Raw genomic sequence first — 12,850 nt, 5'->3', positions numbered from 1 at the left:
GTCATGAAGAGAAAATTTCAAAGATGCAATGACCGCCAAAGCTTGAAAAAACTGAAGACTTACTATTACAAGAAAGAATATTAAACTCAACTGTCTTCCGGGTTGAACCGCGTCGATTTTCATTGCGCCGAAATTTCGACATCTTCTTTGATGTTTTCTTCAGGGATTCCGAGAGCTCAGTCTCCCGAGCCTCCACACACTACTATACCGATTACTAACCAATGCATTACTGCTACTGGGAACAGAAGACGGTTCGTTTATACCGTCGATGTTGACATGGTTTGGGTGAAGGTGGGCGTGGGGGTTAGCGTGTGAATTGACACGGGGATTGGCGCGGCGATTAAAAGAGCTAAAATTGAATCAGAATTGCGAACAGAAATGGAATGTTCATAAATCCTATTTTGATTCTACGATTTGTTTGGCCTATATAAGATCGGGGTAGTCTGTAAATGCATTTTAAATTCCTTGTAGAAAAAAGCAGTTATGTAGGAATTATATAGAACTATAAAGAACTAGGAATTAGAAAGAACTAATCAATACTACATATAACATATATGCGTTATTGGTGCAAATGAAAATTTTATTATTAAGCAAAATGCATTGTCCAAAATGTATTTTGAAGTGACGAAAAATGATAAATTTGTAATTCAAACATAATTGACGAAAGTAAGTCTAATATTACTATATAATAACGTTGGTGTATAAACTGACGTTTATACACCAACGTTTACTCTAATACTAAAGAAGAAGCTACTGTTGAATGTGGGACCCAAGTTCGCGGGATTTTCCGTTGTTGCCAAATTTCGTAGAAAATAATTTGGAGTCGTATATTATACGAGTATTAGTATTCTAGGGTTAAATAAACTAGAAATAAAAGAAATGAGGAAAAATTAAAACTATAGGAACACGATCAAACAGTCAACATTAATGAATCCAAGGCTCTAAAATATTTTATTTCGATTTAATTCATGTCTAATTATTATCTTCAGTATACACGACTCTTTTCTATTTCTGAGACGCACCATACATATTTTACATTATTTGAAAATCTGGCTCATTTTCAAAATCGAGATCTTTCTCTCAGTACGTTCAAAGAGGGTTCTATTTTCATTTTTACAGCTTCACTCCTCTTAATTCTTATTTTAAGAAATAATATGCATACTTTAGGAAACAGTATTCGTAATTCGTAATAAGCAAAATTTGGAAAATAAGGCTGGTGATCTAACACCTGTTTGTACAATAATACTGAATAATAGTTTAATGTTTGGGAACCCAGTGAAGATACAGATTTTCATAGAGCTATTTCTTAACAAAATCAAAGCAATGAATATAAAATATCAGATTTAAAAAGTGTAGGGAAAACATAACCTAATTATTCAGCATACCTACCTTTTTGTCACTTAAATAAACCTTAAAGTACTTTATTAAATATTTTATTTTAGAAAAATATAACTTTACAATTTTGCATTGACGTGGATAGCTACAACACCATCATCTTCATTAGTAGACAAAGAAATAGCGGCCTTACCACTTCCATTAACTTGTATAGTTTTTCCTGTACAAGATCCATTTTTCAAACTACCCGAGATAACATCGCAATAAGTTCCAGCCGGCAAAGAAGTTTGAAGGTTTTGATTGATGTCTCCATGTAAAGTAAAAGCGATAAAACCTTTATTTCCTCTTCCAAAAGCAATTTGTTGGTGGCCGTCACTCCACCAGTTATTGATACCTGTGCCGGCTACAGCGTTTCTAAAGCTGACCATATTGTAAATTTGACGCCATCTATGTTCACATACCCAACCGTTTGTGCATGTGTTGTCAACCTTGAAACCGGGTTGTTGACTAGGTGGACCTAAAATTTAAACATAGGTTTAAATCTCCACATATTTGTAGCAGATAATAAATGCATACGAGAAAGGTATAGATACATCTAAACTCAGTGTTAATCCCATGTCTATTCTTTTTCCTTTTATATCAGAAAACAAATCTACATTAAAATTACATTTTTTTACAAAACTCAATTAATCCACAATACCGTTGTTTACAATATGGTATGATGAACTAGCTAGAGCCCGATGTACCGTGCTAATTTAAAAAGTTTGGGGTTTGCACTTGTCTTGGAATTAATTATTGGACATGGAAAATGTTTATTCGCGAAATGTTTTTATTGTTGAAAAGGTGTATAAATATCTGTTGTCTGTAGCTTGTCTTCTGTACAGTATCTGTTTACCAGTAACGTGTCAACAACATGATGGTAGCTGTTAGCTGTGATTTACCTGCCCTTGGCTAAGCAATGCTTTCACGGTTTAAAATCAAAAGTACTGGTTAAGTCTGGCAGATTTGGATACAGAAATAAACCCTGCTTGTTTGTCTCTTGGTGGATGATACGTTAATCTTCCTATAGTGGATTATTACTTATGTAACTCGTTGATTAGACCGCACTAGATTTCGATTTGACTCAAACCTTTACTCTATTTAAATAGCCACTGCTAATTAACAACAAGTTTTACGATTATTGCACTAGATTGATTGCGGATGGTTCACGTAGATAACTACTTCTTCACTGATAACAAAGAAGTGAGTTTTTTGTAACAGAAAAACTGCGAATAATAATTTTTTGACAATAATGTCTACTGAGATGGGCTGATGATATTAAGAAGATCGGAGGACACAACTGGAAGCAAGAGGCGCAAAATAGAAGAAACTGGATTGATTTGGGAGAGGCCTATGTCCAAAGTTGGATTACCTAAGGCTGAAGAAGAAGAAGAATGTCTACTAATAAAGTTAGTTACTGTGATTGTCTACGGAATATGACCGAATTGTTGTTCCACAACAAAATCTAAAAAGACTTGAACAGATGAAAGGATATGGTAACCAGATTACCCAAAGCTTTCTACAAGATACATACCTGATACCTTATCTGATACCTTGGAACGCCCGATGTTCTTTATATTTTTTACTTGTGTTAACCCTTTCCAGTCAAATGATCCCATTTGGGATTATAGCAATATTTTCTGCTTTAGCGGCAAAGAAAACTACTTATGTCGATTTGGCGAACGGTATTGCGTTGCCTCACCTTCCTACTAGATGACGCTGCGTTAATTTATTTGACAATTCTATCAGTAAGCGTTAGTCACTCTCTCTCCAATGGCGCTACAGCCCAAATCGAGCCTTGGCCTCCTCCAAACTATGCCTCTAACCTTGTCGGTCCCGCACCGATCTTTTCCAGGTTCTCACCTCTAGCAAATAAATTTTGCGCGTCCGCTAGCACTTCATCCTCCCATCTTTTTTGTGGCCTTCCTGTTGGTCTTGCGCCCTGCATTTTACTATCTAGGACTCTTTTCGGTAATCTTTCTGTTTCCATTCTTACTACATGACCAGTCCAGCGAAGTCTCTGAAGTTTAACGAATTCTGAGATCGATGTATCTTTGAACAGTTGGTAGAGTTTATGGTTGTACCTGGATCTCCATATTCCGTTTTCGTTAATAGGTCCAAATATCTTTCTTAGGACTTTTCTTTCGAAGACTTCCAGTTTTCTTTTTGTTTCTTCTGTCATCGCCCATGATTCGCATGCATAACATACTATTGGTCTGATAATAGTTTTGTATACCCTGATTTTTTATCTCCAGTGTGTGTTTTTGGAGCGGAACACATGATCGAGTAAAAAATAAGCTTTGTTTTCCCTTTACTATTCTTCTTTGGATTTCTGGTTCTTCTGTTCTCCATCCGTGTTTAATGCAACTCCTAAATATGTGAAACTTTCTACCGTTTCAATATCGTCCTCTAATTTAACTGTTCGTCTGTTTCCCCTAGCTCTTGCCTATGTTAACTTTTTTGTCTTTTGAATATTTATTTCTAGTTCAATCTCTTTTGCCTTTGTTTTTAATTGTGTATATATTTCTGCTGCCTCTTCTGTTCTGCGAGACATGATGCTGATTACCTCTTCCTATATTCAGCTGTCTTATCACGTATTCCAAGGTCAGGTTGAATAGTGTCGGTGCCAGCCTGTCTCCTTGCTTTAATCCTTGGACTATTCATTTTGGACTCTGACAGTTGCTATGGACCAATCCATTGTTGTTTTTTCTAGTCGGATGTATTTTTGGGGGATATTAAAGCTCTGCAATATTTAATATAACTTGTTCCTATTAATTAAGTTGTAAGCTTGTTTGAAATCTATGAATATGTTGTGGACGTCAATGTCGTATTCCCACGATTTGTTTAAAATTTGTTTCACTGTGAATAGTTGGTCAGTTGTAAGTTTTCGCATTTCAGTTTATCCCCTTTTTTATAGATTGAGCATATAATCCCGGTTTTCCAATCATTAGGGATCTTTTTATCATTCTAAATCTTGTTCATGAGCATATGTATTTGTCCTACTAGGTGATCGCCACCTAATTTATATAGTTCAGGGGAGACGTTGTCAATACCTGGAGCCTTATTGTTCTTTTGTGCTCGTATTGCCTGTTTTACCTCTTCCATCGTTTGGGGTTCTATATTTTCGGTGTCTCCCTTATTGTGATGCATGTCCATATGCTCTTCATTTTCTTGTGTCCCTAAAAGAGTTTGGAAATAGGTTTTCCAGACTGATTTTATTTCTTTTGGGTCACTGTTTATTTGCCCTTCTTGATTTCTGCATAGAATTGTTCGGGGTGTGTATCCTTCTCTTAAATTGCGTAGATATCTGTACGCCTGTCTTATATTGTTGCTTTAAAGATTTTCTTCCATTTTCTGTATATTGCCGTTTTCGTATTTTCTTTGCTCTGTTCGGCATATTTTATCCGCCCTCCGTCTTGCATCTTGGTAACTTGCCCTTCTTTCATTGGTTCTTCTTTCCATATATTTATTGTGTTCTTCATTTCTTTTCTGTATGGCCTTATCACACTTGTCATTGAACCATTCCCTTTTTGTATTTTTCTTTTTCTTGCCTATGATTTTTCTTTCTGCGTCAATAACTTTTGTTTTGATTTCTTCCCAATGTTCTTCGGTGCCTAAACTACCTGTGTTTGTTAGTGTTTGTGTTATTTCTCTCTTCTCATAGTTCTGTTTGACATCTTGTTGTTTCAATTTTTGTATATCTAGATGTTCTGTTCTTTGTTCTCCTCTTCGGCTCTTCGCATGTCAATGTCAAAGCGTTAGTCACTTGTCAATGTTAAACTTCGTAGTGAAACAACGATCATCAATTTATTTCATATCACTTATTTCAAATCATTCTAAGGTGAGTAATTGAACAAATAATTGCACGAAAAAATTTATTTTGCTTCTTATATTGTTTTTATTTGATAATTTGCATTATAGTTTGCTCATATTTACAAGATTGTTTACGTAAACATTATAAATATCAATGAATCCAAATAAAATCATTGGGCCATTGTGGGGGTCTCCAAATGGCATCATTGGGAAATCGTATGACGTTTGTTTTTTTCAATAATATACTTTGTTATTTCAGATGGATCGTTTGTTCAAAACTATCAAAACCAAACTTTCTTCTCGGGAATTGCAAAATCTGTCCCAGGAAGGGGTAGTTGGTCTTCTTGACGACTCTGATATCGAATTTGATGTTGATAATGAGGAAGAGACTTTGGAAGAAGAAATGATTGAAGAAACTCAAATAGAAGAATTATTGGAAAACATTGTTGAACATAGCTTGAACACCCAAATTACAAAGAATATCGAAGAAAAAACTGTTGAAGAAATTACAGAAGAGCATAGAAAAACCAACTTGGACAGACAACAATTTAATTGATGTAAACAGCGAATACAGTGGTGATTTTTCGGTTGATGAGAATATTTATTCGCCTTTCCAATATTTTAAAATGTTTTGTGACAATAATATTATTCAAAATTTTGATGAGCAGACAAACTTGTATTCTGTGCAAAAAGACAGTAAAAATATTGATACAAATGCAGCAGAGATAGAGCAGTTCTTAGGCATACATGTATTGAGTTGAATTGTTCGTATTCCTTCATATAGAATGTATTGGGCAGAAGAAACACGAAATAATACGATAGCTGATATCATGTCACATAATCGTTTTAATAAACTGCGAGCATATTTTCACGTCAACGATAATTTGAAAGTTTCGTCTAGCAAAAATGACAAATTATACAAAGTAAAATCTTTCATTGAAAAAGTTTGGCAAAATATGAATAAGATAGAACCTGAGGTTCAACAGCATCGATGAATTTATTATACCATTCAAAGGACATGTAATCTGAAGAAATATATAAAAAATAAACCTCATAAATGGGGCATAAAAGTTTTTGCAAGAGCAGGACGCAGCGGCATACTATACGATTTTGAGATATATGTGGGGAAAAGAACAGTCCAAGATGAATCAGGTCTTGGAATTAGTGGGGAAATAGTACTGAAGTTGGTCAGAAATCTGCCAAATCACATGAATTTCAAGATTTTCATGGATAATTCACATCTTATAATCTACTTATTAGTCTGAAAGAACGGGGCTTCCCTGCTGCATGGACTGTAAGAAGTGGGCGGCTGGCAGGTTGTCTTTTTTCAGAAGACAAAGTTCTAATGGCAAAACGTTTCTCTGATGTAAAAATAGACAGCAAAAAAAATATTACTGCTCTCAAATGGTATGACAATAAGTCCGTCATGTTAGCATCGAACTATATAGGAAAATATCCTCTTGATAAAGTGAAGAAAAGGTGCAACAAGAGCAAAACCTATGTAGAAATCGAACGGCCAGCAATTGTCAAAGAATATAACATTTCGATGTGGGGTGTGGATTTGCATGACATGCTTGTGGAACTATATATTTATAATCTAAATCAAACCAAAAAGATTCTATTTGAGAATAACATTTAACCTTATTGATACATGTATTGCCAACTCCTGGTTGCTGTACCGAAGACACTGCACACAAAAACAAGTGAAACACATTACCCTTCTCCAATTCAAATCTCAATTTGGACATGCGTTACTGAAAGCTGGAAAGTCCGACACGAGAAAACGAGGACGTCCTTCTCAGGAGAATACATCAAATAAGATACAAGTAATGCATCCTGCACCAGTGCAAGATGTTCGATTTGATGGCGTAGGGCACTGGCCACTACATAATCAAAATCGCACAAGGTGCAAAATATGTATAAAGTCTTACTCTAGAATAAAATGTTCTTAGTGCAATGTTTTTTATGTTTAAACAATAATAAAAATTGTTTTTATTGTTTCCATGTACAAGATTAAATTGTTACTAGTATAAGTGCAATAATAAACGTATTTCCTGTTATTACATTAATATATTAATATATTATATATTATTTTATTATAGTCAATGTTTTACCAGACCACTATATCAAGTGTTATAAATTGATAATTCAGGTACTACCAATGCCAGATGATTCCAAATGGGATCAATTTTTTTGAGTTTAAAGACTCTAGGATGCAAAATTTTACAAAAGTTATCAACAATTATTTTTTCTTGTATCGTTTCCTATAACATACATTTTTTTTTCAACAAAATTTATTGAAAAAAATAATTTGGGTTGGAAAGGGTTAAATATATCTTCGAAGTTTTTGTCGTTCTTTTCATGTCATTCTTATGCCGTCTTCTACCGAAGGTTGGCGACAATCAAACGATAGGTTTCTCTGTTTTATGCCACATGTATTATGTTTGCAGGTTCTGATATTTGGAACCATTCTCTTTGGAATCAAGTTTCTCAGACAGGATTTTTTCTTTCTGCTTAAACCTCTTCTATCTTTAATTTTTCCTTTAATCGACTGAATATCCTTGTTTCTTCTTCTTAGTCGTTGACCTGATGCAGGTATCGTGATATCTTGAAGCTATTAGCTAAATTTCCCAATGTTCCTCCACGTTTTTCTATCTTCTGCCATTCTAGCACATTCTGACAAAGGAGCGCCAATGGTAGCAACAATATGGTCCGTGTATCGTGTGGGAGATCTACCTCTATTTCTTTTGCCTTCTACTTTTCCCTGGATGGTAAGTTTTTCAAGACCATTTCTTCGAAGGACATGTCCAAAATAGCTTATTATTTGTTCTGATATTTGTGTTTTTAGTCTTTTCTTTATGTTTAGCTGGTCCAGTATGGATTCATTTGTTCTTCGGGCCACCCATGATATTCTCAGCATTCGTCTCCAGCAGTACATCTCAAATACATCTATGTTCTTTTTGTCTTTCTCAGTAAGGGTCCAGCATTCCGATGCATAAGTAAAAACGGGAAAAACTAGACTTCTTACTAGTCTCATTTTTGTATCGGTAGTTATTTCATGGCTTTTCCAAATTTTTGTTAATTTTGCCATAGCGCTTTTTGCGATTGCTGACCGCCGCTTTATTTCTTCAGTACAGCCTCCTTTGTTGGTTATTAATGAGCCCAGATACACAAATTTATCTACAACAGCGATATTGTTTATCATGACCAGATGATTTTGATTGTTGTTAGCTCTGTCAATTATCATGATTGATCCTTGTTTCTTATCACGCCATAATCCAACAATTTTTTTCTTTTAAACACCACTTGCATTAATTAACTAGGATTTCCACGAACCGAATTATCTGTTCTGTGTTTTCGTTCCAATGATTGTTTGCAGTTAAATGTTAAATTGTAGCTTAACTTTTTTTTTGTTTTTGCAGATAAATTTAGTTTATTGATCAGAAGTTACTTGTTTAAATATGATTGAAGTTGTGGTTAAAACTAGCTATTTGAAGATATGAAATTACTTACAGTTGCCAGTTTTTATTTCTTACACTATTACACTGCGCTTTAAATTGATTAATACATTATATTAATATGAATACATTATATCATTATTAATATATTATAATAATATTATTACATTAATTTTAATTATATAACAATTCTTTATACCAAAAATCTTGTTTTACATCGGAAGCTATTTTACGCAGTGATTATTGCTTGCGGGCCAGGACCACAATCAAACAGTAATGTATCTGCCACCAGTACTCTGACAAAATTGTTTCCTATACTCTAACTCAATAAGTGGAATGTAAAGTTTGTATTATTACCTTGATCCCGGTTATCAAAATGAAAACTTGACATTATCCTCGTAGTTCCATATGGATGAGCCAGCATGAAAGCTATTGCCATTTTGTAAGGTTTTGGGTTCTTGTACGTAAGAATAGCTGGCGATCCATCTCTTTGGTTATCATGGTTATCAATGAAGACAACAGCATCAGTTCCTGCTAATAGACCCCATTCTGGACCCCAGCTGTTTAGCCAGTGGAGAGCATTACGCCCTTGAAAGGCATTACCCAATTCGGAACCGTATTTAAATTCAAGCACTGCTCCAAAGCTGTTGTATTCAGTTTTCTTCACTGCCTCTCCACCTGCAATAACGTATAAAATAATAAATAATAATTAAAGTATAATTAACTTAAACGTAAGAATTGTTAACATACAATTATTACGTTTTATATGACAATAGAAGAAAGTTTCAATTTACTTTATTATGCCAACTTTATTGGAAATACTTTGATGTTTATTTATCAAATATGTTTATTCACAATTTAATCTACTTAATAAATGTTTTGTACAAGCTTTTACTTTATTTTAGAAGTTTTCAAAGTATTACGCCATTTCATTCGGCATAAGATTTACATTTAATTTGATTTTTTTTTTCAATTTTTACTAGTATTACGTTAATGCTTCCAAGTTTAAATATACGGGTTCATTCCTATTTCAGAAGCCAACGAGTGAACACCTGGCTTCTACTAATAGTATTTTTAATAAAAACTTGTCAATTTAATGTGATTGTTTATCTTTCCAAATCATAAAGCAGTTCCTTGGTGGAACTCTGCTTGTTAAGAGGTGGTTCGTCTATCCAAAAAAGCTTTAAATAAGTACCAAAAAAATAGAAGCCTTGAAAATCTAATAAATTACAAAAAATTTAAAGCCTAAGCAAAACAAGTAGTTAAAAAAAGTAAAAAATCATCCTGGCAAGATTATGTATCATACATTAACGAAAACTTCAATCCTAGCCAAACTTGGAAAAAAATACGACAAATTCAAGGTCACAAAACTAATAATAAAATAACTCGTTTAATTTTAAATGGTATAGAGATCACTTCACATGAACTTATTCCTAACACGTTTGCCAAACATTTCGAAGAGAAGTTTAGGAATAAAACTAATAATATTACTTTATCTCATCATGACTTATATTCACACAGAAATCATCTGATATCATCTGAATATACTAGATCCCTTAATTCTTTTTTCACTATCCACGAGCTAATATCTGCCTTAGTTAATAGTAGAAACATCGCAGCTGGGCCTGATGATATTCCTTATGCATTCCTAAAGCATTTGTCTAATTACGGTCTTAATAAACTCCTTAATTTATACAATATAATCTGGAGTTACCATAATTTTCCATCTCAATGGAGAAAATCTATTGTTATACCAATACTCAAGCCAAATCAGCCAACTATCTTTCCACAATATTACACGCCCATCTCCCTCACATGCACTATGTGTAAGCTAATGGAAAAAATGATCAATAAATCTTTTTAGTATTTTAAAAAACACAAGATTATTCCAAAGGAACAATCTGGCTACCAAAGACAGCGCTCCACAATAGATAATCTGGTACTACTCCAAAATCATATCTCCAACGCAATTAATTGCAAGCAAGATTTGATCTAACTAAAGCAACTATCTTTGATATAAAAGGCGCATTTGATACCATCTCTAGAAACGCAATCCGTGACAAACTTTCTGAATGTAACCTTACTGGCAACGTATACGCATTTATCAAAAACTTCCTAATATCTAAATCGTTCAGGATTTCTGTTAACAACTTCCTTTCTTCTCCACACATCCAACATGATGAAGTTCCTCAAAGTTCAGTTTTAAGCACATCCTTATTCATTCTTTCAATTAGCCAGTTAAATGAAAATATAGCTCCACCAATCAAATGCGTATTATATGCGTATATTATAATAATGTACTGTCATAGTAAATCCAACGCAATTATAGTAAAATTCTACAATTAGGAGTAATACAAAACAAAGTAGCTTCTCTAGGACTTATCCTCTTCCACTATAAATCCAAAGTTATTACATTTAGCAGAAAAATAAGTTTTTTAAATCCTGAAATCATTATTAAAAACTTCAAATTACCGATTGTTGATAATTGCAAAATATTAGGACCTATATTTGATTCAAGATTATTCTGGAAACAACACATACAGGAACTTAAAGGAGTTTGCCTAAAAAGGTTAAATATAATCAAAACACTCTCACATTTTTATTGGGGCGCGGAAGAAACTACGTTACTGAAAGTTTACAGATCACTTATCCGCTCCAAACTTGACTATGGATGTTTCGTCTATATGTCTAAACTAAATCAATCTTAAATTCACTAAATACAATGCACAACACGGCTATTCGTCTATGTCTTGGAGCATTCCGTTCTAGTCCGGCAGAAAGTCTTTACTGTGATGAACCTCCTCTATGGCTTAGGCAATAAAACCTTCTCTCCTATGCTGTTGCAATTTTTTCCAATTCGTCCAATACAGTATATTATTTAATTACATCATCACACCAACCCCATTACAACCCTCCATGTAACTTAATTATACATGCTATTCCTAATCTTCTACAGCCGTTACTAAAAAATATAAATTTGTCTGAATATGTCTTTCAAATATGCCCAACAATATCCAAATACACACATAGCCATATGCTCTGACTCGCCTTCCTCTATACACTCCATTAATGCTATATCCACCAACCATCCTATCGTTCAAGATATTCATGACACATATCAGCTTCTTATAAACCAAAATACAAATGTCACTTTGATATGGGCACCATCCCATGTCGGTATTAGTGGTAACGAAAAAGCTGATTGCCTTGCCAAAAAATCGGCATCATTCACGGACTCCATTATCAATACACAAATTTGCAACGATCTCAAAGCTAGACTAAAGAAGCTTAATCTATCCACCTGCCACCTGCCAGATTCACTGGAATAAAGTTACTTCAACGCTGCATGAAATTAAACCCTCAGTGAACCTACTTACCTATCCCAGTTTATCTTAAAAAAATATGGCAATCATACGGAGATTGCGTCTAGGACATACCCGTCTCATAACTCATAGCTACCTGATGACATCATCTCCACAACCAAAATGTCAGCACTGCAATACGACTCTCCGAATCAGACATATACTTATCGAATGCCCTTTTTATGCCAAAATACGCCAACAGCTCGATATCAGTACTATCTTCAAAGAGGTCCTAAACAGTACAGACCGAATCAACAAGGTTATCAAATTCCTCGAGAAAGTCAACTGCTCAACAGAATTTAAATGTTATGTTACATGCTTTATTATTTTCTCGTTATGTTAAATGTTAACTAGGTACAATATTTTGTAAATTTATATGATATTACCATGTAAATCGTAACTCGTGCTAATGACCATAAATATTACATGCACGTTAATTTAAATAAAAAAAAATAAAAAAATATATACGGGTTATTATTTGAGAGTGGTTAAAAAGGATTTTGATAAAGAAATCTGCTTGTTTAAGTTCTATATCTAAAATTGGAAGTGAAGAGAATATAACTGCAGAAATTAGTTCAGTCGTCAGAGATTCGACCTCTAAAAATCCTACGAACAGACTGAATTTTTTTGAGAACGTCAATTTTGGGTCTCCAAAAAAGTTGCAAAGAAGTTTACCACATTTACCCCAAAGCTTCTCCCTAAAACCACCTCTTGTAAGTGGGAAAAAACGGAAAAAATCTATTTACCAAGACTCTGTACGCTGTATAAAAATGTTTTAAATGAAAAATGTAGCTGAGAAAAAAAATGTATTTCAAATATGCCCAAAAAACGCTGAATTATAAC

The 12,850-nt window shown here is 33.9% G+C and overlaps 1 protein-coding gene across 1 annotated transcript in view; it reads right to left on the bottom strand.

Annotated features, from left to right (window-relative positions):
• Positions 1-1,423: 1,423 nt before the first annotated feature.
• LOC140439573 (alpha-amylase-like) overlaps positions 1,424-12,850 on the bottom strand; it is a 35,150-nt gene continuing 23,723 nt past the window's right edge. The window contains exons 5-6 of the mRNA XM_072529571.1: positions 9,003-9,323; positions 1,424-1,852 (exon numbers count right to left, since the gene is read on the bottom strand). Coding sequence (XP_072385672.1) covers positions 1,455-1,852; positions 9,003-9,323 — 719 coding nt within the window. The 3' untranslated portion in view covers positions 1,424-1,454. The remainder of the gene's footprint in view (positions 1,853-9,002; positions 9,324-12,850) is intronic.

The sequence above is a fragment of the Diabrotica undecimpunctata genome, chromosome 4 (genome assembly GCF_040954645.1).
Source record: "Diabrotica undecimpunctata isolate CICGRU chromosome 4, icDiaUnde3, whole genome shotgun sequence".
NCBI lineage: Eukaryota > Metazoa > Arthropoda > Insecta > Coleoptera > Chrysomelidae > Diabrotica > Diabrotica undecimpunctata.
This window is presented reverse-complemented; position numbering and strand designations above follow the sequence as displayed.